At 63.8% G+C, this 24,414-nt stretch overlaps 3 protein-coding genes across 15 annotated transcripts in view; 2 read left to right on the top strand and 1 right to left on the bottom strand.

The window, feature by feature from the left end:
* Positions 1–24,414, bottom strand: part of TMEM106C (transmembrane protein 106C) — a 159,788-nt gene that overhangs the window by 80,699 nt on the left and 54,675 nt on the right. The gene's annotated exons all lie outside the window — the stretch shown is intronic.
* AMHR2 (anti-Mullerian hormone receptor type 2) lies at positions 361–6,244 on the top strand. The gene is given in 16 exon segments (XM_050334257.1): positions 361–373; positions 504–573; positions 575–595; positions 597–649; positions 1,244–1,300; positions 1,303–1,428; positions 1,595–1,684; positions 2,054–2,163; positions 2,559–2,783; positions 3,379–3,493; positions 3,587–3,701; positions 3,703–3,745; positions 3,933–4,080; positions 4,157–4,293; positions 4,749–4,919; positions 6,095–6,244. Coding segments are annotated over 16 exon segments (1,569 nt in total). The 3' UTR covers positions 6,170–6,244.
* On the top strand, positions 7,690–24,012 carry PCBP2 (poly(rC) binding protein 2). Of its 13 annotated transcripts, XM_050334255.1 has the most exons (16): positions 7,690–7,834; positions 10,086–10,204; positions 11,023–11,046; positions 11,157–11,189; positions 11,502–11,618; positions 12,960–13,091; positions 13,661–13,789; positions 14,197–14,271; positions 15,761–15,847; positions 16,022–16,087; positions 16,960–17,001; positions 18,030–18,102; positions 18,568–18,606; positions 19,550–19,602; positions 20,229–20,398; positions 21,371–21,721. In XM_050334255.1, the coding sequence occupies exons 2-16, from the start codon at positions 10,136–10,138 to the stop codon at positions 21,696–21,698; spliced, it is 1,437 nt and encodes a 478-aa protein (XP_050190212.1). In that variant the 5' UTR covers positions 7,690–7,834; positions 10,086–10,135; the 3' UTR covers positions 21,699–21,721. The 13 variants fall into 13 exon arrangements, with proteins under 13 accessions (XP_050190212.1, XP_050190205.1, XP_050190203.1 ...); XM_050334244.1 differs by lacking the exon at positions 16,022–16,087 and having other exon boundaries at positions 7,691–7,834; positions 21,371–21,717; XM_050334252.1 differs by lacking the exons at positions 16,022–16,087; positions 21,371–21,721 and adding an exon at positions 23,356–24,012 and having other exon boundaries at positions 7,693–7,834.

Genomic DNA, 24,414 nt, shown 5'->3' with positions numbered 1-24,414 from the left:
AACTGAGGCATGGGCACCAGTGGGACTGTTGGGACAGGGGACACTGAGGCAGGGAGCTCGATTTGGGGGGCTGGGGCTATGGGGACAGGGGACACTGAGGCAGGGAGCTCGATTTGGGGGCTGGGGCTATGGGGATAGGGGACACTGAGGCACAGAGCTCGATTTAAGGGGCTTTGTCGGGCTGCCAGGTGATGCAGGGCGGGGGGCCAGGGCTGGCTGCCCACCAGGACTGTCTCACTCCTCCCTGGTGCGGGGGCAGCACCTTCCTCCTCCTCTTCTCCTCCTCCTCCTCGTCCTTCTCCTTCTCCTCCTTCTTCTCCCTGGGCCGCTCCGCTTCCCACCGGCCCCGCAGAGGCTCCCATGGGGCGCCCAGGTGGGTGCTGGGGGGACCCACAACCCGCGTGGGGGGGTAGGGAATCTTTTTTGGGGAGTGGGGCTGAGAGCCTCTACACCCCCCCTACCTCTACACGTGTGTCCCCCGTCCCCCATCACCCCCTCCCCAGGCCCCCGCAACCTGAGCTGCGTGTCCTACAAACACCCGAGCGTGCGGGGCGGGCTGGGAGGCGCAGAGGGCGGCGGCCGGCACCGTGCGCTGCCCCCGGCCAGTGCTGCATCGGCATCTGGAACCGCAGCCACGCACTGGTGCAGGGTGAGACCCCGGGATGGGGAGGGGTCAGGGGGTTGTGGGGCTGGGGGAAGGGGGTCCTGCCCCGGCGGGATTTTGGGGCTGGGACAGGATGGAGGGGTTTGGTCCTGCTTTTGGGGGATTGTGGGGGGCAGAAGGGGACTGATCCTGCCCTGGGGGCTGGGAGGGGGTAGGGGACTGATCCTGCCTGGGGTCTGGGGACGCGTTGGGGCTGGGGGGCGCTGGGGCAGGGGCAGGGGCTCAGCCCACCCTGGGGGCTTTGGGGAGGGTGTTGGTCCCTCCCAGAGCCCACGCAGCCTTGGCCTTGAGAAGTGGCTGCGGCGGCGCTGGGAGGGAGCGGAGGCTGCGGGGGGGAGTCCCGGGGAGGGGAGTGCCAGGCATGGGGGGGGTCCCAGAATAGGGGGGCTCCCAGTGCCAGGCATGAGAGGTCCCGGACAGGGGGCTTCTGGGGGGAGGGGTACCAGGGATGGGGGTGCCAGGCACGGGAAGGTCCCAAACAAGGGGGTCCTACCTGTCCCCCTGCCCCATCCCCGTCTCGAGGTGCCATCTCCCCCAGCACCTCCGGGGTGGTGACGGTGACAATGACGGTGTCCCCAGGCTGCTGGGGGTGGGGGGCCGCCTGCCCCTCGCCCACCTGCACCCCCAGCCCCGCGGGACCCCCGGCGGTGCCGTCCTCGTGTGCCTGTGCCACGGCCACCTCTGCAACGGGAACACCACGGCGACAGGGACAGGGACAGGGACAGGGACGGCCGTGGGGCTGGGGGGGCCCCAGCAGGGCCCAGGTACGGGGGAGCACTGGAAGGGGTGGGTGGGACCCACCGGGAGGTGTGGGGGGGGTTTCTGGGGGACATTATCCCCTAAAAAGGCCCCCCATCCCCACCCCGGCCACCTGGGTCCCCACCAGGTTGGAGGGGGGGGGCCCTGTGTCACCTCAGCCTCTGTCCCCAGTGCCCGGCCGGGGGGGGTCCGCGGGGACCCTGTGGCTGTGGGGGGCCGGCCCCCTCCTCCTCCTCCTCCTCACCTGCCTGGGCATCCTCGGTAGGGACCGGGACACGGAGGGGGGTGGGGGGACCCCCGGGCGCAGGCACCCCCTACCCCGTGTCCCCTGGGTGTCCCCAAATGCCACATCCCTGATGTCCCCAGGGTGCGGGTCTCCCCGGGTGGGAGTGGGGGGGTCCCCAAGTGTTGTGTCACCCTGTCCCTGGGGTAGGGGAGGGTCCCTGCTGTCCTGGGGACCCCTCGCTGGGTGGGTCCCGGGTGGGGTGTCCCCACTGTCCTCAGGATGCAGGAGCCCCTCAGGTGGGGGTCCCCCTGGTGTCCTCAGGCCCTGTGTCCCTGACTGGGGGTCCCTGGGTGGGGGGTCCCCGGATGGGGGTGTCCCTGGTGTCCCCCCTGTCTCCCATCCAGGGCTGCGACGGACAAGGGCCCACACGGGGCAGCCACCCCAGGAGGGCCGGAGAATCGGGGTCCCCCCAGAGCCCCCCAGCCCGGACCTGCCTGCGCTGCACTTCCTGCAGGTGCGGGGCACCCGTGGGTGGGGGGCACCCAGCGAGGGGGGCACTTATGGGGCAAAGGGCACCCAAAAAGGGGGGGAAGCCACCGGGGGGGATACCCATGGACACCCAATGGGGAGGGGGGGCACCCAGGTGGGAGGGTGGTTAAGGAGAGGATGCTGGGGGGGGGAGCACCCATGGGGGGGTGTGACGGGATTAGGGGATCACCCACGGGGGTGGCACAACGAAACACGGGTCTGAGAGTGCCCAGGGGTGCCCAGGGCGTGGGACACTGGGAGCGGGCACACCCGTGGCTGCCTGGTGGGGGATGAGGGATGAGCATCCTTGTGCGTTGGGGTGCCCGGGGTTGGGGACACCCAGTCCTGACTCTGTGTGTGTGTGTCCCCACCCCGGGGCAGGTGCTGCAGTCGGGGCGCTTCTCGGCGGTCTGGAGGGGGACCCTTCGCCAGCGGCCCGTGGCCATCAAGGCGTTCGCGGCGGGGGCGGGCGGGCGCTTCGCGGCCGAACGGGCCGTGCACGCCCTGCCCCTGATGGAGCACGACAACGTGGCCCGCCTGCTGGGCACCAGGGGCGCCGGGCCCCGCGCCCGCGGGGGGCTGCTCGTCCTGCAGCTCTACCCGGCCGTGAGTCCCCACCGGGGGCACGGTGAAGGGGGCACAGGGGAGTGGTGGGGAGCGGCTTGGGGGGGCCAGGGGAGTGTGCAAGGCACGGTGTGTGCGCTGGGGGGTGCAGAGGTTGCTGGGGGATGCACGGGTGTGCCTGGGCTGGGGGCGTGCCCGGGCGTGCGTAGGTGTGCAAGGGTGTGCGTAGGTGTGCCTGGGCATGACCAGGTGTGCACGGGCATGCCGGGCGTGCATAGGTGTGAACAGGCATGCTCAGGTGCGGTCAGGCGTGCCCAGGCGTGAATAGGTGTGCCTTGGCGTGCACGGGTGTAAATAGGAGTGTCTGGGTGTGCAGAGGTGTGTCCAGGTGTGTCTAGGAGTGCCCGGGCGTGTCTGATTGTGAACAGGCTTGCCTGGGCGTGTCTGGGCACGTCTGGGCATGCCTTGGTGTGCCCAGGTGTGAACAGGCATGCACAGGCGTGCACAGGCGTGCCCAGGCCATGGAGGTGCCTGCCCCGTTTGGGCCTCTGCTGCGCACACCCATAACAGGGGGACGAGGTTTGGGGGGGACGGGTTGCCCAACGTGCCCACCCGTGTCCCCCCCCCGTGTCCCCAGGGGTCCCTGCGCCACTTCCTGGGGCAGCACGTGGGCACCTGGGCGGGCAGCGTGCGCCTGGCGCTGTCCCTGGCCCGCGGCCTGGCCTTCCTGCACCAGGAGCTCTGGCGTGACGGTGAGCGCGGCACCGGTACCCCCACCCTGACCAAAGCTGGGGGGATGCCCCTCACCCTGCTCCCCCACCCTGAGCCCCCTCATCGCCCCCCAGGACTGTACAAGCCCAGCGTGGTGCACCGGGACCTGAGCAGCCAGAACGTGCTGGTGCGGGAGGACGGGACCTGCGCCATCGGCGACTTCGGGCTGGCGCTGGCGCTGCCGCCGCGCCCAGGACGGCACCGGGGCACGGCACGCCGTGGCCATCCGCAAGGTGCTGGGGTGGGGTGGGATGGGATGGGGTGGGAAGGTGACAGGCTGGGGGTGGGACCCCCCAACACGGCCGGCAGGGTGGTGTGTGGGTGCCAGCCAAGCCCTCGTGCCCGAGCTTGGTGCCCACGTGCCCTCCTTCCCCCGGTGCCCCCGACCCCGCACGGGGCTCATGGCTCTGGTGGGTGCAGGCGGGCACCCAGCGGTACCTGGCGCCCGAAATCCTGGATGAGAGCCTGGACCTGCGGGCCTGGGGCCGTGCCCTGCGCCAGGCTGATGTCTACGCCCTGGCCCTGCTGCTCTGGGAGATCCTGTCCCGCTGCCAGGCCCTCAGCCCCGGTGAGCACCCCTGGGGGTCCCACCTCTGCCCCCATGGACCCCCTTGGCCCCGCTGACCCCCTTCCCTGCCCCACAGGAGCCCCTGTGCCAGCATTCCAGCTGGCCTACGAGGCGGAGTTGGGCTCCAGCCCCACGGGGGCTCAGCTCCGGCGCTTGGCCGCAGACGAGCGGCGGCGGCCGCTCATCCCCCCCGCCTGGCACCAAGCCCCCCAGGTCAGACCCCCGGGGGGCACCCCCAGACTGGGTGCCTGAGGGTGGCCCGGGGTGCTGAGGGTGCCCGTGGGTGGGGGTGACCCCATGGGGGTCGATGCCCAGAGGGTCCCAGGGGTGTGCAGGGTGACTCAGGGGGCCCGTGGCCAAGGAGGGGTCCCTGCCTTGGTGCCCAGGGGTGCCTGAGGGAGCCCAGGGGTGCCCCTTCCCAGGGGAGGTCCCTTCCTGGGTGCCCAGGGGTGCTGAGGGTGCCAGGGGTGTCCCCACCTGGGGTGGGTGTCCCTGTTCGGGGGATGTCCCTCTTTGAGGGTGCCAGGGGTGTCCCCGACTGGGGTGGGTGTCCCTGTTTGGGGGATGCCCCTCTTTGAGGGTGCCATGCCCGGCGGGATCCCCTGGGCATGGAGGTGTTCCCCCTTCCCCGCTGAGCCCATGGTTGTGGTGGGGGGCTCGTCCCACAGCCCGGGGGGGCTCTGCCGGAGCTGCTGGAGGACTGCTGGGACCCCGACCCCGAGGCGCGGCTCTCGGCCGAGCGGGCGCTCCAGCGGCTGCAGCGCCTGGCTGCGGGTCCCGCGCCCCTTCCCGCGCCCCCCACGGTGGACCCCGGCCCGCGACCACCCCCCCTTCGCCAGGTACGTGCGGGGGAAACGGAGGCACCGGGGGGGAGGAGGGGGGGGGACCGGGACCACCAGAGGGAGGAGCCACAGTTCGACCACGCCCCTGGGGCGCGAAACAGGCCCCGCCTACAGGGAGGAGCCTCTCGCTAAGCTCCGCTCCCGCTTCCTGCCGGGAGGGGCCGCGGCCGGAGCGCAGGTGGGAGCGGAGACCCCGAACCCCCCCGATCCACCCCCTGTGCACCCCAAACCTCCCCGCACCCCGTTCCGCACCCCAAAGTCTCCCTGTGCACCCCAAACCCCTGATCCACCCTGTGCACCCCAAACTCCCGCACCCTGTTCTCCACCCCAAAGTCTCCTGTGCACCCCAAACCCCTGATCCACCCCTGTGCACCCAAACCCAGCCCGCACCCTGTTCTGCACCCCAAAGTCCCCTGTGCACCCAAACCCAGCCTGCACCCGTTCTGCACCCCAAGTCCCCTGTGCACCCCAAACCTCCTGCACCCCGTTCTGCACCCCAAAGTCCCCCTGTGCACCCCAAACCCCCGATCCACCCCCTGTGCACCCCAAAGTCTCCTGTGCACCCCAAATCTCCCTGCACCCCGTTCTGCACCCCAAACCTCCCCTGTGCACCCCACACCCCGCCTGTGCACCCCAAAATCCCCCCGCACCCCGTTCTGCACCCCAAAGTCTCCCTGTGCACCTCAAACCCCGCCCGCACCCCGTTCTGCACCCCGAAGTCATCCTGTGCACCCCAAACCCCGCCTGTTCACCCCAAACTCCGCCTGCAGCCCATTCTGCACCCTAAAACCCCCCTGTACACCCCAATGCCTGTCTGCACCCAGAATCCCTCTGTGCACCCCGAAATCACCCTGTGCACTCCAGCACCCCCAGATCCCCCACTCACCCCGTTCTGCCTAAAGTCCCCCTGTGCACCCCAAACCGCTTCTGCATCCCCAGACCCACACAGGACCCCCAGATCCCTCCTGTGTAACCCCAAATTCCCCCTGCGCCCCTCACCCCCCCGGATCCAGCTCCGAGGTGGGGGGACACACACATGGCCGGGACCCCCCCGAGCTGCCGTGGCTCAGATTCCCCTCAGAGTCCAGGGGGGTCCCTAGGGGAATGGGGGTCCCCAGAAGACCCTTCCTGGGGTATTGGGGGGTCCCCACTCACCCCGTGTGCCCCCCCAGGTCCCGGAGTCACCCGCCATGTGGAACCCTGGTGCAGGTATAGGGGGGACACCCCAGATGGGGGGGCTGCCTTGACCACCACTCCTGCCCCCCCCACCCCCCCGGGGAAGTGGCAGGTTAGGGGTCCCCCCCCTCAATCTTCTCTTTTTTTCCTCCCCAGGGCAGCCGCCCCCAACCCCGTGTACCCCCAAACCCCACGTACCCCCAGGTGCCGCCCCCAACCCCGTGTATCCACCCCCGGGGTGCCCCCGAACCCGCTGGGGGCCTGGGCAGCCCCATACCCCCTGGACCCCTCCGTACCCCCAGGGCCTCCCTGGGCCCTCGGCACCCCCTGGCTCCCCCTGCAGCCCCCACCCTGGGGTGCCCCCTGTGCCCCCGGGCTGGACAAGAAGGCGGCCAAGAAGATGAAGAAGAGGATGAAGAAGGCCCAGAAGAGGCACAAGGTGTGGAGGGGGTGGGGGTTGCAGTGTGGGGGGCACAGGGGGTCTCCCCCAGCCTCCCCCCCCCCAGGGTGCTCATGGCTGTGCTGTCCCCCCCCACAGCGCTCTTCGTCCTCCTCCTCCTCCTCCTCCTCCTCCAGCAGCTCCGACTGAGGCTCCTGCCACGACCCCCGGGACCACCTGGGACCCCCAGGACCCTCTGGGACCACCCATGTCCTCCTGGGAGGACCCCCTTGGGACCACCGGGGTCCTCGTGCCCATCATGTCCCCGATGTCCCCCCTGGGTGGCCCCCAAATAAAAGCTCTGGGACACCCCAATGTGTGTCAGTGTTTGCTTTGTGCCACTGGGGGGGTTGGGGTGAGGAAAAGGAGGGGTTCACAAACTCCCTGTGGCGGGGTCAGGGGTGGGACACAAACCCCCTAAGCCCCTCTGTGGGGGGAACTGCCCCTCTGCCCCCATCCCCACTGCCTCCCCTGCCCAGTTGTCCCCATTGCCCCCAGTTGTCCCCGTTGCCCCCCCAAGTTGTCCCCAGTGCCCCTCTTTGCCTCCCAGTTGCCCCATGGCCCCTCCCTACACACACTTCTGCCCCCCAAACTTTTCTCTCCCCTTGCTCCCCTCCATCCCTCACCCCCATTTAACCCCCAATTGCCCCACAGGGTCCCCCATTACTCCCCAATAGTTCCTGATGCCCCCAGTGCCTCCCATTACCCACTACTGTCCCTCAGTGTCCCCCGTTACTCCCCATTAGTTCCTGATGCCCCCATTGCCCCCAGTGCCCCCCATTACCCACTACTGTCCCCCAGTGCCCCCTGTCCTCCCCCGTGCCCCTCATTACCTCCCAGTGCCCCCCATTGCACCCAGAGCCCCCTATCCCCTATTCTGCCCCAGTGCCCCTATTGCCCCCATAAGCACCCTGATGTCCCCCACTGCCCCTCCATTACCCCCCATAACCCCCCCAGTTTTCCCATTTCCCCCAATTTCCCCTTTACCGCCCCCCCACTTCTCCCATCCCTCCCATCCGCAGGGCGGCGCTGCCGGGGCGCGGCGGCCGCTCCGTCCCGCCCGCGCGCGCCGTTGCGTTTCCGGGTCGGGGCGGGTGTAAATCAGGCCGCGCCCGCCGCCCCCTCCCAGACCCGCGGCCGCCGCAGCCGGAGCAGCCGCGCCCGCCGCCGCCGCCGCCATCCCGCGCGCCCGCCCGCCGCGCTCCCTCCCCGCCTCCCCTCCCTCCCGCCCTCCCTCCTCCTCCTCCCGCTCCGCCCGGAGCGCCTTCGCCCAACGCCGTTACCGGCGCCGACACAGGTAGGCCCGACCCCACCGCCCCCCCTCACCACACCAACCCCCCTTCTCCCCTCATAACCGCTCCCCCAATCCCGGCCGCCATCCGGGTCCAGGCGACCCTCCAAACGCACACCCGCTCCCGGGCCGGGCCCTGGCGAGGATCCCCCTCGCCGTCCCCTCCTTCCCTCCCTTCCTCCCCCGCCGGCCGCGCCCTCACGGCGCCCGCGGCCTGCGCGGCCTGTGCGGCCTGTGCGGCCCGCGCGCCCGCGCCGCCGGGAGCGGGGGAAGGCGGCCCGAAAGGATCGTGGGGGGACCGGGGAGTCTTTGCCGTTCTCCCTTCTCCCCGCTACCCCCGCCGCCACCCCCGCCGGGCCCGGGCCCGGGGGTCCGAGGCGCCGCGTGCGTCACATGGCGCCGCCGCCCCCGCCCGGGCCGGCTCGGGGGAGGCGAGGAAGGGAGATTATTTTTTTCCTTTTTAATCCCTTTTATTTTCTTTTTAAATTTTTTTTCTTAGAATCAGTTTTGGGTTTTGTTTATTTTTTGCTTGGTTGTTTTTTTTTTTTTTTTCAATTTGTGGGAGTTTGTATTTTCCCTGGCCGGGCCCGTTGGTTTTTTTTTTTTTTTTTTTTTTTTTTTTTCTGTTTTTTTTTTTTTCCTTTTTTCCGCCATCCCGCGCTGTTGTTTCTCCCACCCCTCCGGAGTGGGAAGGGGGGGCCGCCTTCCCCCTCCCTCCGCCCCGAGACGTCCGTGTTTCCCGCTCCCCGAACCCCCGCGATCCCCGGCCAGAGGTCTGCCCCCCAGTTCTGGGGGGGTTTCAGAGCCCCGGGGTCGGTACCCCCCAGCCCAGTCCAGACTCCAGAGCCCCTCCCCGAGCTCCCGGTTCCCCCCGCCGGGCTCCGGGACCAGTTCGAAACCGCCGGCCCGGGACCTCCCTGCTTACCCCCCCCTCACTCCGGGGGCTCCATCGCGGCCCCGGGGGTCGCCCCGTGACTCCCGTTCCTGTCGCGGTCCCCCAGCTGGGCTCGGAGCCCGGGACCCCGGGCCTGTTTCCCCACCCCCCCGCGCAGGGCTGAGCTGGCTCCGGAGCCGCGTTCCCGCCTCAGGGACAGGCGCGTTCTGGAGCCACGTCCCAGCCCCGGCAACCGGGTCCCCCCGCTGCTGCTCCCACTTCGGGACGGGGGTCCCGGGGGCGGTTCGATCCGGCGAGGGGGAGCTCGGGGAAGTTTCCCTGCGGAGGAGCCTCGCCTGGAGCCCGGAGTGGGGCCGCTCGGCCCCTTTTGTCCCCGGGACCGGCCGGGGCTCGTGGGACGGGCGGAGAAAGGGACCGGGCGGGCTCGGAGCGGGAGAATCGGGGCCGGCTCTGCTTCCCGAGCCGGGCCAGCGGAGCCAGTTTGGATGTGGTGGGATGTCGGGCTGAGCTCGTGGAGGCCGCGGCAAAAACCCTCCGGTTTGCCAGCGAGGCAGCGAACCCCCGGCCCTGCCCCGGCCGCGGTTAAACTTTGATGGGGGCAAAAGCGAGGGCTGAAATGGGAGTTTATTTACCGGATTCCCATTAAACGCCCGGCTGGGGCCGGCCGGGCTGTTTTGCAACCGCTGCCGACTCAGGTGGTTTGAAACCTGATCGTGCGCTCATGTGGCCTTATCTGGGTCCGAGGGAATCGCCTCGGAACCTGCTCCGGGAGGCCCCACGCGGGTGCAGGGCTCAGGGAAGTGGATGTCGTTTATTTTCTCCCCAGTCCTGGGTTCCCGGAGGATCAGACCTCCGGGAATGGGGCACTTGCTCCCGTTGGGCAGCTGCAGGAAGGCTCGGGAGTTGGGGAAGGAATGGGGGGTCACAGGAACAGGCAGGTTCCCCAGAGCTGTAGGGCCCACTCAGGGGTCCCTCTTAGATCCCCAGAGCCCCATGGTTGTCCAGGGACCGTTTGTGTCCCCAGTCCCACCTGAGGGTCACCCTGAAGTTCTCAGTTCCTCCTCGGGGTCCCTTGTCCCCACAGGAAGCCCCTGTAAGGAGGAGGCAGGGGCTGAGTGGGACCCTTGTGACCCTAGGAGTTGCTGGATCCCGGTGGGATCAGCCCACTTCAGCCCTGGAAACGGGCAGGAGGAGCAGCCAAACCACCATGGCTCAGCTCTTTGGGGGAGGTGCACGGCCTGAAACTTCCATGGGGAAATCTGAGGGGAGAAGGAGCGCAGGGAAGGTTGGAATGCCGCTGGAGTGGGCCGGGGAGGGTTGGAAGAGCCTCTCAGCCCCTCACCTGGCCCCTCTCACCCCCAGCGCTGCTCACCCGAGGCCCGAGCGCTGCCGCAGCCTGAGCCGACCCCACCATGGACACCGGAGTCATCGAAGGGGGTCTCAATGTCACACTCACCATCCGGCTACTCATGCACGGAAAGGTTTGTGTCCCTTCTGTCCCCAGCCCTCACCTGGCACGGGGTGGGCTGGGCGCTTCCATGGCAGGAAGGGGGATCTCCTGGAGCTGCTGCGGAGCCGGGAATGTGCTCCTGGCGCCCGGCCGGCTCCTGGGGTGCAGCAGCAGAGCCGTAAAAGCACAGCCAGGGATGGAAATAAGAATTGGGGGCGGGGGGAACGACCTGGAGGGAGCTCAGGTGGGAACAGAGTGTCAGTGCACATCCCCGGGTGTCTGGAGGGGACAGATCCCAAGTGCTCAGGAACTTGTTTAGGCTGTGAAAGGGACCGAGTTTAGGCTGTGTAAGTGGCCGAGTTTAGGCTGTGAAAGGGACCGAGTTTAGGCTGTGAAAGGGGCCGAGTTTAGGCTGTGAAAGGGGCAGAGTTTAGGCTGTGAAAGGGGCCGAGTTTAGGCTGTGGAAGGGGCAGGTTTAGGCTGTGAAAGGGGCCGAGTTTAGGCTGTGAAAGGGGCCAAGTTTAGGCTGTGGAAGGGGCAAGTTTAGGCTGTGGAAGGGGCAAGTTTAGGCTGTGAAAGGGGCAAGTTTAGGCTGTGAAAGGGGCAAGTTTAGGCTGTGAAAGGGGCAAGTTTAGGCTATGAAAGGGGCAAGTTTAGGCTGTGGAAGGGGCAAGTTTAGGCTGTGAAAGGGGCAAGTTTAGGCTGTGAAAGGGGCAAGTTTAGACTGTGAAAGGGGCAAGTTTAGACTGTGAAAGGGGCAAGTTTAGGCTGTGAAAGGGGCAAGTTTATGCTCTGGGACTCCTGGAGTTTTTAAAACGCTGACTAATGGTGCTTTTGTTTCCATCCCAGGAGGTGGGAAGCATCATTGGGAAGGTAAGCAAGGAAACTAATGCTCTCATCCCGCCTTCCCCTTCTCTCCCCGTCCCCTCCCCCACAACCACGCTAACGCCTTCTTCCTTTTTCCTCTCTCTCCTTCCTGGCAGAAAGGGGAGTCCGTGAAGAAGATGCGTGAGGAGGTGAGTCCCGGGGCCGAGGGGGCTGCTGCGGGGGGATCCGGGGGCCGGCGCGGGGCCTTGCGAGGGCTCCGCAGGCAGCGCGGAGGCAGCGGCCGGAGCGGCGGCGCGGGGAATGCCGGGAGGTGTGGGCAGGCGCGGCAGGAAGCCGAGGAGGAGAAGATGGCTGCCCGAGCCGAGGGAGGAGGGAGGGAGGGAGGGAGGCGGGGAGGAGGGCTTGTGCCCCCCAGTGGGGGATCCTGGGGAACTCCAGCTGCCCCGGGGGGGTCGAGGGGGGGCCCCCGGAGCGCTGAGGTGGCGTTTGCCTCCCCGCAGAGCGGAGCTCGCATCAACATCTCGGAAGGGAACTGCCCCGAGCGGATCATCACCCTCGCGGGACCCACCAACGCCATCTTCAAAGCTTTTGCGATGATCATTGACAAACTGGAAGAGGTGTGTCTGCGGCACAAGCCCCCCCCTTCACCGCAGTCGCTGCCCCTGTTTGCCCCTCTCCCTGGATAAATTGACCCCTGTGTGCTGGGGGGTCTGCATTTGGGAGGGGTTTGTCCCTGCTGGGGCTGAGCAGCAGGATGGGCCATTTCTGCACGGATGGTCGGTGTTTCCCTGTGGGGCCCCCGATCTTTGCCCGTCTGGGAGCTGGGTCAAGGTCCAGGCAGTACCGGAGCCAGAGCCCCACAGGGACTTCCCTGGGCACTGGTTAAACAGCTTTGGGCAGAGCTGGGCCTGGAATCCCCCTGGCTCTGCTTGTCCTGGTGCCACTTAACCCCTCTTACATGCCCCAGTGGGGACCAAAGCTCATCTCCATCCCTGACCCCACCAAGGAGGGGGCTGGGGGGTGTAACTGTGCAGCACCTGGAGGAGGAGCTGCACCGTGCCCCTGGTCCTGTTAAATCCATGACTTCCAGGGGGGATGTTGGTCCTGGATGACCTGGATCCTGTCTGTGAGCATTAGAGCCTGCTCAGGGCTCTGATGTTGAGGAGATTTCCATCCTGCTCTGCATTGGAGGCAGTGGGAGGTGGGAGTGCTCCTTGCCTGGTATGGGGCAGAGCTCTGTGGCCCTCGTCTCACTCATGGGGGTACAAATCCTGTTGCCCTTTGGATTTGGGACACTTCCCTGGGAGGAACAGCCCTGTGCTGGCAGCTCTGTCCCCAAACCCCCCTTGCTCTCGCCTAAAAGGCTGCAGAGCCCGGAGCTGTTTGTGACGCACGCCAAGAACCGGAGTCGTCCGAGGGCTCCACGGCCGAGTGTGGCCCTGGGCTCCGGCCTTGGAGCCGAAGCTTTGCTTTTAGTAGGTCAGTTGAGCCCTGGCCTTGTGCCTCCCCTCCCCCTGCCAGCACATGACCGCTGTAATCGGCGCCGGGATTGTTTTCCCGGAGCTCCTGCCTTGATCCCTGGTGCAGCGGGAGGCTCCGTGCTGACCCGGGAGCTGTGGAGTCTGAGCCCCCAACCCTTTTGTGTCCCCCCCTTCCCCCAGCAGTGACACAGCCGGTTCCCATTCGGCTGAGGTGTGACCCAGCCAGGCGTGGTTAAACCCCCATTTCCACTGAGACAACAGAGCGTGGCTGCTGCTTCCCCAAAATGTGGCCGTTAAGGAATCCCTGGGAAAACGGGACTGGGAGAGCCCCGAGGTCACCTTGGCCGGGGCTCCTGGTGCCAGCGTCATCTCCCTGTCCCTGTGCTGGGCACGGCCCCGCCGCGTGCCGGTGCCGTTCCGGCGGGGACGCCGTGCCAGGCCTCGCCAGCCCCTCTGAGCCCCTCCTCTTCCTCACAGGACATCAGCAGCTCCATGACCAACAGCACAGCTGCCAGCCGGCCCCCGGTCACCCTCCGACTCGTGGTCCCTGCCAGCCAGTGCGGGTCCCTCATTGGGAAAGGAGGCTGCAAGATCAAGGAGATCCGAGAGGTGCGTGGTGGCCACCCCGGGGGGAGGAGGCCCGTGGGGCTCTGGGTGCCCCCACATGGTACCGTGTGGCAGGGATGTGGCATCACTGGGATGTTTTGGAGCTCCATGTGTTTTTAGTGTTGGGGAAACTGAGACTGGAGGCAAACCCTTCCCTGCCCAGTGCTGTCCTCCACAGCTGGACACCTGGGTTCTTGCTTTCCCCCTCTTCTCATGGTCCTGACTGTCCCCTCCCCAGCCTTCTCCCATTTTTGGAGGGAGAGATTTGCTGCCTGCCCTCGGTCATGCCATTTAGCACTGGGTGCTGCTGGATTAACTCTGCCCAGCTCTGCTGGCACAGAGATGAGCTTGGCTTGGGTTACAGGGACAGGCTGAGCCCAGGTCCCCCACTCTGCTGCCTCAGGCTCCCAGTGCCTGACTTATATCCAGCTGGGATTAAAGGACTTTATTTTGGGGGGGAAAAGGAGGAGGGGGGGCAGTTTTGGCTATGTATAACCATCCACAGGGTTCATTGCTGAGGTCACAGCCCTCCCCGGGGTCTGACCGGTTATTTTTAACCCTCAACTTGGCAGAGCACGGGGGCACAGGTCCAGGTGGCAGGGGACATGCTGCCCAACTCGACTGAGCGAGCCATCACCATTGCTGGGATCCCACAGTCCATCATCGAGTGCGTCAAACAGATCTGCGTCGTCATGCTTGAGGTAGGGCCCCTCCTCGGGCCTGTGCGGGGGATCCCGCTGCCCTTGGCAGCCATGTCTCCTGCCGGGGTGGAAACGCTGAGGGTGGAGAAAATGACTGCTGGGGGATAAAGGGATAGCTGGGGATTACAGCCTCATCCAGGTGAGGCTTGGAGCCGCTTAAAACCGGGGTCGAGCGGGGCCTCGAGAGCTTCTCACAGTGACCGATCGTGCTGCCTGGCACGGTGACACTGAGCTGTCCCACTGCTCTGCTCCCGGGCCCTGTGCCGGGGATGGGGAAGAAATCTCATTGCTGTGGGTCCCCCAGAGGGCCAGTTGTAAAGCTGAAGCAGAGCCCTGGGGTGCAGGGAGGGGGCTGTTGGTGCCAGCGGCGCTCGGTGTCTGACCTGCCCTCTCTGCCTGTCACCCAGTCTCCCCCGAAGGGTGTCACCATCCCGTACCGACCCAAGCCATCCAGCTCTCCCGTCATCTTTGCAGGCGGCCAGGTAAGGCCTCTCCTCTGCTCCTGGGGTGCGGGGTGGGGAGGGGGGCAGGGGGTGTCGTACCGAGCTGCCAGCGCGCCCCGGCCGCTCCGCGTGCCCGTCACCCACGCCGTGCCTCCAGCCCAGAGCGGCTCTGCTGGGCCTCAGCCTCCCAGAGCCAGCTCCAGCCATCCCTGCCGAGGGATGAGAGCAGGGAAAAGGGACGATTTGGGAGGAGGGGATGCTGGAAAACACTCCTGGAGTTAACCAGCCAAAAAAACATTGCCAGTGTGGTGGCAGCAGTGGGGATTTGAATGGGGCCGAGGCTCAAGCTGCCAAACCTGGGCTCTGCCCCTCTGCCTCGGGCTGGCTCCAGGGACCATTGGTGTGACCTGCTGTGGGTGACCGGCCCGGAGGTTGGGGCTTCTCTGCTCTCCGTGACTGGCTCTTGGGATGCAAAGGCTCAGCCTGTGCCGTGGGTAGGGTTGGGGTGTGCAAAGGCTTCGTCTCGCACGAGGGGAGGGTGTGTCAGATAGGAGTAGTGTCAGGTGACTGGGGTTTAGTCCCTCCTGCGCTGAGCTGAGCTGGGGAGTCGCTCCCTGCCGTGAGCCAGGTTACAGGGGACAGGGCTCCCTTGGGATCCTGTCTGCTGTAAAGCCCCAAATCCCCCCCACCCTCTTTGGGGTGGGTGGTGCTGGCTGGGAGGCCGGGCCCAGGAGCGAGTCACTCGCTCCCGCCCTGCAGTTCCCAGGGCTGCCTAAAGCTCGGAGAAAACCACGGCGACTCGTGCAAACGCATCCGCTGCCTTCCTGCTGCCAGGGAGACCCCCTCGGGGTGGGCTCCAGCCCGGCACCCACGCAGGCAGGGCCTGGCCTTGTCGGTGGAGGCCTCCGTAGGCAGGGAAGGGGGTCAGGGAAAAGGGGTAGCTGCTGCCGGCCTCCCTGAGAGCCAGGCTTGACTCTGCTCTCCCCAACCCCACGCCCACGCCAGGCCATGCTTGTTTTGGGGACGGACCCACCGCCGTCCCCCTTCCTCCCCACCCCTGCCCTCCCTGCCTCTTCCTCCCCCCCCTTGAACCCGGTCAGCCCCCCCCGCCTCTCCGACAGCTTCTCCCGCCGCTCTGCACCCCGGGGGAAGCGCCCTCCCCCTTGCCAGCGGAGGGCCGTATGCGCGGACCCCCGGGGCGGGAGCCGGCCGCCTTCCCCGTTAGAGCAGTGAGGAGCAGGCTTCCCACGGCCACGCATCTCTTCCCTCCCCTTCCCCCTTTTTCTCCCCCTTCCTTCTTTCCGCCCCTGTCCCTGGCCCAGGGCCGCGGCCAAGCCCGCAGCAGCCGCCCGGGCCCCCCCCCCCAGCTCCCGGCGGCCGTTTGGGCTCTGTCTTCGCAGCTCAGAGTCGTGCGTAGAGCAGGGCGAGCCCTCGATCAGCACTGAGCTAATGTGGATGTGAGTTTGGTGTTAGCGAAAGGTTTCGGATTGACAGCCCTGGAGACTGAAGTCCTCTAATTTATCCACAGGACAGGTACAGCAGCGGCAGTGCGAGCTACCCCCACACCGCCCCATCCATGTGCCTCAACTCTGACTTGGAGGGACCACCTCAGGAGGTGAGAGGGGAGTTCAGTCTCCACGGCCCGTTCAATCCTTGGCCTCTCTGAGACTGCCAACAAGGGTGGCATCCCCGTCCCCGTCCCCCAAAACCGACAACGGTGGCTTTTTGTGCTGTGGACTCCTGTCCACTGGGAACTGGACTCTGAGCCCACCAACCTCTCCTCACGCAGGCCACCCGGCAGCCACTGCATGGCAACGAACTTGGGCCAATTCCAGCCTGGGCTGCAGTTCTTCCGGTGACCTGGAAGTGAGGCTGTGTACCCCCCTCTCCCCTTCCTCTCCCACCCACCCCCACCTGCCCGGCCCCCCCAGACCTCCCCAAACCTTAGCCAGCCAGGCCCCAGCCAGTGACTCGCCCTTTCTGGGTAGCTTCAGGAGGCATCTGAAGTCTGTGGCTGTCCCTTAACCTCGAGTTAACTCGGAGTTGTGGCAGGTCAGGCCCTCGCCTCGTTCCCCTGCGGGCGCTGGGCCGTGTCGAGCAGCGGTAGCCAGCGCCAGCACTGACCTGTAGCTTGCCCGGCGACGTTGTCCTAGGCGTGCGGAGTGACGAGAGGACTCGGAACGGGGCAACTTTTTTTTTGGGGTGGGGGGAGGCGGGGGAGCTGCTGGGCCGGGGCAGAGAGGGGCCGGGAGCAGCAGCAGGGCCGGCGGGGCGTTGGATCCTCCCTGCCTGCGCGGGGGCGCAGGGCTAGCAGCATTGTCGGACTCACCACACCATAACATCTTCATCAAGATCCCAGCCGTTCTCTTGTTGGTTTTTATTTTTTGGTTTTTTTCCTTTTTTTTTTTTTTTTTTTTTTTTTTTGCCCCCTTTTTTTTTTTTTTTTTTTTTTTTTTTTTTTTTGTTGTTGTTATTTTTTTGGGGGGGGACGGCACCGATTCTGCCCACCCCCCTCCCCGTACCTGCCACGTCAGGCCAATTCGAGTAACCGCCAGCCTAGAAACTGCTTGTGACAGCATTTATCCGTCCCCTGCCTCTCCTGCCCCACTTCCCTCGCCCCGGAGAACTCTCCACCTTGGCTCTCTGACTTCCTGGCTAGTTGAAATCTGTCTGTCCCTGGGTGGCTGTCCGATGGTTGTTAATAGGACTGTTTTCCTCCTTTTGTAGGCCTATACCATTCAAGGACAGTATGCCATTCCACAGCCAGATGTAAGTTTTTATTTACAACTTCTTGTCTTGAAATCCACCCTTTTCCTCCCCCCCTTCCAAAATTTTCTCCGTGCTTTCTCCACTCGAGCTGCTCAGCTTGGGCTGAATACTCGATCTGATCCGAGCCCCCCCCCCAAAAAAACTCGCCCCCCTCAGTTGGCCTTCCTGCAGCCAGCTTCACCCGGCCTCAGAGCTCTCCCTGGATCCTCCCCCCCACCTCCTCTCTGGCACTTCCCTGCTCCTGTTATATTTTTTTTCCAAACCCACCTCTCCCTGGCTTGGCATTTCACACCAGCTCCGGCTTTTCCCTTGCCCCCACCCCCTTGCTCCTCCTCCCTGAATTCGGCACGAGAACACCCTCCCTCCCCCCCCCCGCCCAGCACACGGTGGCTCTGTCACGGTGGCTCTCCCGGGGCAGGGGACAGCTGGCCCAACGAGTGGGCGCAGGTGGCAGTCGGGGAGGGGGTTGGATCCGGCCCATCCCAGGCTGCTGCCAGCCTGGCGGGTCCGTTCGGGAGAGGAGGGACCATCCCGGCAGCGGCCGCCTCTCCCGGTGCTGTCGGACACCTCCATCCTCTGGCACCCCATCCTCATCCCGTAGGGGCTGGTCTCTGCTCCTGGCACCTTTAGAGCAGCGAGGAGGGGGGGATTCTGACGCGCCAGGCCAGGGGGGAGAGGGGCTAGAAGGGAAAGCTGGGCTGGAAGAGCTGCTCTGTTGGCGGAGCCGAGCCGCGCTCTGTCCCCGTTCCCTGCCGCTCCCCCGCAGTGCTGCGAGCACCTGCTCCTTCCCGCTCCTCTCTGCTTCTCTTCCTGAGCTCCTCCAGACCTCACTGCACCGAGGGGTGGGCGCAGCCCCCAGCCCACCGTGGCCTCCGTGTGGAGAGGGCCGGGCCGCGTGCGGAGGGGCCGGGGCGGCGGGGCCGGTGTCCGCGCGGGCACGCGCGCGGGGTGAGTCCTGGCCTCCCCCTGGCCTCGGGAAATGGCTAACGCCAGCCTCTTCTCTTTTCTCTCTCTTCTCCCTCCTCTAGCTGACCAAGCTGCACCAGTTGGCAATGCAACAGTCACACTTTCCAATGTCTCATGGCAACACTGGATTCAGTGGTATGGAAACTCCTTCTCTCCGTGTGCGCTAGCGCGGGCCGGCGCCCAGCCCGGGCTGCCCCGGCTCCTCTGTGGGGCCGCGCTCGCGCTCAAAAACCTAAACCCAAACGTTCCCCCGAGCTGGGCCCGGCCAGGTAACGATTGTTGTGATGTCTCTGGGGGCTGCAGGGGTAAGGACGAGCTGAGCCCAGTGCAGGCAGGGCCTCCATCCGTGCTGCTTCCCTCCCTCGTCCCCCCCCATACTCTGCCAACGCACTGGGAGACCCCCGGCCCGCAGCACCCGCTCTCTCCCCTCCGGCTACTCCAGGCCTGAGCAGGCAACTGCTGAGTTGTACCAAATTTGCTTTAGATTTGCTAAGATGGCTTTAAAAAAAAAAAAAAAAAAAGGAAATTAAAAAAAAAAAATACCCATTTGGGGCTCTAAACTTGAGACAGCCAAACTCATTGTGACTTGTATCTTAACAGGCATTGACTCCAGCTCTCCAGAGGTGAAAGGCTATTGGGGTAATGATCCAAACACACGATCTGTAGTTACTCTGTTGTGTATTGATGCTGCCCGGGGTCTCGTTCTCCCTGATAGATGCTTGCCCGCCTTTGTGCCCAGAATGGGGGGGAAAAGGGGGTTGACGGGAGCCCTAGAAGGGCTGGAGTTGCAGCCTGACTCAGCTGTCCGTGCCCTGGAGCTCAGCTGGATAGTGGAGAGCAGCAGGATTGGGCAGAAGCTCAGCTGTCCCAGCGAGCTGTGGGCCCTGAGCTTTAACCCCCCCCCAAAAAAAAACACACTGAGAGGAGCAACCCCCAGCCGAGGAGGTGCTGGAGCTGTCAGGAGCCGGAGGTGTGGGGGGAACAGCACCGTGTCACCTGCTGTGTCCCCAGAGCGCTGCCTGCCCCCACCCAGAGCCTCAGGGTGAGGTCTCGAGGCTCCCACCGCTCCCTCTAGCAGGGAGTGAACTGGGAAGGGGGAAAAAGTGTGGAAACATGGAAAAAAATGCACCTGGCACACACGTTTGGCCCCGTGCAAGGCATGAGCGGCCTCGCAGCGCCGGCTGGCGTAGCACTGCTCTGCCGGGCTGCAGCGAGGAGGAGGAGGAGGAGGAAGGAGGGGTAATGTGGCCCTTGGAGGTTGGTCCTGGAGTGGGAGCAGAGCTGAGTGCCTGGCTGGAGCCCCCCAGTGCCAGCACCCTGCTCCCAGATGGAGGATCCTGCGGTGACACACAGGGAGGGGACAAGGAGGGGAGAAATCAGAGTGTGAGCGAGGAGCAGGGGAGAAAGCAAGGGAGGGGGGTTGGGGAGCAGCGGGGGGTTGGAGTGACCTCCCAGCCTGCTCTGCCCTCCCCAGCCTGCTCGGAGCCCTCCCAGGCAGCCTGAAGCTGGCAGCACTTGGGGTGCTGCACCCCCAGTCTGTCACCCCCCTCACCTGCCCCCTCCTCTCTCTGTCTCCGAGCAGGTTTGGATGCCTCTGCTCAAACCACCTCCCATGAACTCACCATTCCAAACGATGTGAGTATCCCAGGGGCACTGGGGGGGGTGGAGGCATCGTGGGCAGACAGCTGCCCCTTGGCCCTGGGGGTCCCCAGGATCTGCCCCTCTTAACAAAAGGGGTGTGGGGTGCCTGTTCTCAGCTTTAAAGCTGCAGCCCAGAGTGCCACCTTGGACCACTCTGGCTGTCACCACATCCCTTATCCCCCTTCCAGTCACATTGAAGGCAGAAAACCCCTTTTTCAGCCCCTTAAACTCCCTCTTCCAACTCCTCAATCCCATCCTCCTTTCCCCCCCTGCCACCAAGGAACCATCCAATCATGGGATTATTAAGGTTCCTCCTTCCCCCCCTCCCCACCAAGGAACCACCCAATCATGGGATTGTTAAGGTTGGAAAATGCCTCTCAGGCCACCAAGTCCACGTGTTCCCCCAGCACCATCAAGGCCATCCCCAAGGGCCACATCCACGTGATTTGGGACAGCTCCAGGGGCAGTGACTCCTCACTGTCCTCAGCAAGCTGTGGGTGGAGGGGCTACATAAACTCCACGAAAGAATTTTCCCCGGTACCCAACCCTGGGAGAGGCGGGGTGAGGAGGACAAGGCTTAATTAAATCAGTGAATTAACATTGCTGCTGCCTCCCCTCAGCTGATTGGCTGCATCATCGGGCGTCAGGGCGCCAAGATCAACGAGATCCGCCAGATGTCTGGGGCGCAGATCAAGATTGCCAACCCCGTGGAAGGATCTACTGACCGGCAGGTGACCATAACTGGATCTGCAGCGAGCATCAGCCTGGCCCAGTATCTAATTAATGTCAGGTGAGTCCCCCACTGACGAGGTTCTGGGCCGTGCCCAGGCTCCCCTCCCTGTGCCCCGCATGAGGAGAAGGGGTTTTCTCCCCACCACCACCCCCACCCCGTGTTTTCCCCTCTTTCCTTTCCCCCTTCCCTGTGCCTGCTGCCCCAGTTTCCCCACTGCCATCGCCTCTGGGGGCTGTGAGACGCTGCAGGGTGATGGATTTGGTCCCCCTGGGGCTGGGGGGACTCTGTGGCTGCACAAGAGCCTCTTGGTGGTCTCTGCTGTTCCACTGCGGTGCTGAGGGGTGACAGGAGGGGCTCCCTGGCCCTGCTCCTGGGGATCCTGAACATCCCAGCGGGATGCTGTCAGCCCAGAGAGTGGCTGGTGCTGCTGGCAGTGCCTGGCTCTGCTCTGGTGCCCTGGGTAGCGGTGGCAGGGCCTGGTCTCAGGCCACCCATGTCCCTGTGTCCTGTGCTCCCTACCCTGAGCCAGGAATTGCACCCTCCCTCCTCCAACTAGCACATGGCCCAGAGGGGCTGGGGGTCCCTGGGGCTTTGTCCCTGCTCTGGGGGTCCCTGGGGCCGTGTCCCTGCTCAGTGTCACTGATGGCAGAGCAGGAGCTGCCACTGATTGTCTCTGGTTTTTGGCTCGTTCCCTTCGCGGTGCCCAGGGTAGTGTGACCCTCATGGCTGAACCAGGCTCATCCCCGGGTGGGTGGGCATGGGAGGGTCCCATGTGTGGCTCAGCCAGGCCTGGCAGTGCCACTCCCCTGCCCTCTCCTCCCTCCTTCCCTCCCTGCCCTCCCTCCCTCCCCTCCCCGCCCCTCCAGCTCGGCTCCTGCGCCGTTTTCGCTGTTTGTCCTGTGCTTTTATTTTTTTTCGCATTTTGTGCTGTTCCTTCCCTCCCACCCACCCGTGTTTGTTTTTTTTTATTATTTTATTTTATTTTTTTTTCCCGTTTGTTTTTTTTGTTCCTTTTCTCCTCTGTTACAGTTTAGAAAGCGCTAAACCCTCCTCCCAGGCAGCCTCCGTCACGATCCCTGACCACCTCAGCATCAACCTCTCTCAACCCTCCACCCCTTCTTCTTCTTCCTCCTCTACCACCACCCCCTCGCTCGCCACCGCGGGGGCCTCCGACGCACCCTCCAGCCTCCCCAACCCTCTTCCGACCGCCCCTTGTGTCTCCAGTCTGCTTGGCATGAAACCCGTCCCTCTCCTGGCGCTAAATGTCGTGTCTGCGGCCAAAGGGGCCGCGGCGCCCGCCGTGCCCTGTGTCACTAACAAACTGAAAGCGGAGAAGCAGAGGTTTTCCCCTTACTGAGGCTGCTCAATGAGGGGCGGGGGGGACCCACAGAGAGGGGTGGCAGCACCGGGGGACCCTGTAGAGGAGACTTGGAACAGCAATTTTCTCTATTATCCTTATTTTTTTTCTTTCTTTTTCCCTCTTTTTTAATTTTTCCCTCTTTTTTTTTTTTTCCCTTTTTTTTTCTTTTCTTTTTTCTTTTTTTTTTCTTTTTTCTTTTTTTTTTAAAAATTTTCCTCCTTTTTACTCCAAAATCTGAGCTTGTGCTGCTCTTGGAGCAGAGTTTTCTAACCGGCCGAGAGAGAGAGAGAGAGACTGTGTCCCCTTGTCCTGTGATCGGTCGATTCCTTCTCTTGCCTTGCCTGTAGCTGTTGCTTGTTACTTTTCATTTCTCCTCCTTTTTTTTTTTTTTTTCCATTTTTGAGTAGCTTGGTCATAGTTGTGGGTTGTGGGAGGGTGGGGGTGGAGGGAGGGAGGGGGAATACGTGATTTTTGGGAGGGTGGGGTGGAATTGCATCCCCGGGGCCTCACCTGTCCTCTCTTAACTGTCTGTACCTGTAATAAAGTTGCCACGGTGAGAACCTGCTCTGGTAGATCTGTGCCGAAGCGGGGGGCCAGCCCCGGGGGGGTCCCTCTTCTTGTTGACCCCTCTGCCACCCAGATTGGGGTCCCCCCTCCTCCCTCCTTAAATTGCAGGGAGGGAGAAGCTTTGAGCCACCTCGGGAGCTGTGGCAGCTGTGCTGGGGTTGGGTTTGGGGGGGGCTCAGAGATGCCCTTGCAGTGTCTGTGTGTCCCCCTGCCTTGCCCCCCACCTTCCCCCTGCCTGAGGGGTCCCTGCTGGGGGGTTCACCCCCACCCCCATCGCACTCTCCCTTCCCTGCTGCCTCATTCCTGCCCTTTGGGATCCCCCTTCCCCCGAGTTCCTGCCCTGCCCCCCAAAGCTTGGAGCAGAGCCAGCCATGCTCAGCCTGGACCCTCCCTCCCTCCCCACCAGCCCCCTGGGAGCCCCTCAGGTGCCATTTTGGGGGGGCAGCCACCTGCACCCCTCCTCTTCCCCTCCCTTTCCTTGCTGCTTGTGCATAAACCACCTCCCTCTGCACCCCAGAACCCCCTCCCCTCCCTCCTGAGGGGGGTGTCCCTCTCCAGGTGCTCCCCACAGGGCTGCCTTCCTCCCTATCCCCCTCCTCCTCAGGGGTCCCCTCTGCCACCCCAAGAATCCCCTTTGATGCCCTTTCCTTGCTGGGGCCATCCCCTGCCCTCTCCTCACTGGGAAGTCCCTCTGATGCCCTTCCCTCCTTGGAGACCCCTCTGAAACTCCTTTCCTTGTTGCAGGGGGGGTCCCATCATCTCTTTCCTCGTTGGGGCAGGTCCCTCTGACACCCTTTCCTTGTCGGGGGGGACCTCTCTGACACCCCTTCCACATTGAGAGGTGGATCCCTGAGATGCCCTTTCCTTGTTGCAGGGATCCCCTTTGCCCTTTTCTCACTGGGGGGGTCCCTCTGATTCCCTTTCTTCATCGTGGGAGGGGGGGCCCTCCCTCCTTTGGGACTCCCTCTGGTTCCCTTTTCTCATTGCAGGGGTCCCTCTAACACCTTTCTCTCGTCACTGGGGGGGCCCTTCTGACCCCCTTTCTTCCTTGAAGGGGGGTCCCTCTGACGCCCTTTTCTCGTTGCAGGCTCTCCTCGGAGACCGGGGGCATGGGCAGCAGTTAGGGGGGCCCCGGACCCCCCCCAGCCTCGCCATCCATCTGCGGCCCCTTTAGCACCGACCCAGGTTTTAACTAGTTTGTACATTTTCGGTTCCTCCAGCCTCGCGCCACTCACCAGGTTCTGTTTGTTTAAATTTTTTTGTTTTTGTTCTGGTTTCTTCTTTTTTTTTTTTTTTTTTCGGGTTTTTTTTGAATTAAAACAAACAAACAAACAAAAAAAAGGCATTTTAATTCCTTTTCGTTCAGCTCTTCTTAAAAACTGCTGAACCCCAAATCTTAGTTTTATAAAGCTTCTCTCTCCTCTCCCCTCCCTTCCCCCTACCCTTCTCCCCGCACCTCCCTCCCTTTCCCCCTCCCCCCTCCTTTTTTCGGCTCATGAAGTTTCTGTTTTTGTCATAAAATGTAAGAGTGGAAATAAAAAAAAAGGCAAAAAAAACCCAAACCCACAAAAAACCCCACAAAAACCAAAAAAAAAAAACCTAAAAAAAAAAAAAAACTTTAAAAAAAAAAACATTTCAGTTTAGTTCTGTAACGTCAGGAAATTTTTCAAAAAAAAACTGAATAAAAAGATGGACTGGAGCTTTTCCTTGTGAATAGAACCTGCAGGATATTTTGGTTAATGGATCTGCCTGTCTCCGTCTTTATTTGAACCCCCTTGGCTCTTCCCAGTGCTCCCAGTATAGCCCCCATTTGGGTTTCCTCAGGAGAGGGATAAACCAGCCCAGTGCTCCCAGTAGTATGGCCCAGCTCAGGGATCCCTCTGGAGTGGGATAAACTGGCCCAGTGCTCCCACTATGGCCCAGTTGGGATTTGGGGTCTCACTGGACTGGGATAAACCGGTCCTGGGGTGGGAACTTTGATCCTCTGGATGTGTTTTTGGGGGTGTCTCTCCTCTCCCAGTTCCTTAAAAACTGGTCCTTAATGGAAACCGGTGTCCCAGTTGGTTCTGTTCACTCTTTCCCCCCAAAATCCCCTGAGTGACAATCACCCCTCCCCACCAAGTGTCTGCCACTGCCCAGTGTTCCC

This window comes from Myiozetetes cayanensis, unplaced genomic scaffold (genome assembly GCF_022539395.1).
Source record: "Myiozetetes cayanensis isolate MyiCay16 unplaced genomic scaffold, myiCay2020 scf51, whole genome shotgun sequence".
NCBI classification, from domain to species: domain Eukaryota; kingdom Metazoa; phylum Chordata; class Aves; order Passeriformes; family Tyrannidae; genus Myiozetetes; species Myiozetetes cayanensis.
Note: the sequence above shows the minus strand (reverse complement) of the source record. Positions and strands in the feature narration are given on the sequence as shown.

Excerpts from the sequence above, each read along its gene's own strand:
- PCBP2 (XM_050334255.1), top strand. The coding sequence starts at position 10,136 with ATGGACACCGGAGTCATCGAAGGGGGTCTCAATGTCACACTCACCATC. Across the intron at positions 16,088-16,959 it reads CCTGGGCTGCAGTTCTTCCG|GCCTATACCATTCAAGGACA; the intron begins GTGACCTGGAAG and ends CTCCTTTTGTAG. Across the intron at positions 18,607-19,549 it reads AGAGGTGAAAGGCTATTGGG|GTTTGGATGCCTCTGCTCAA; the intron begins GTAATGATCCAA and ends GTCTCCGAGCAG.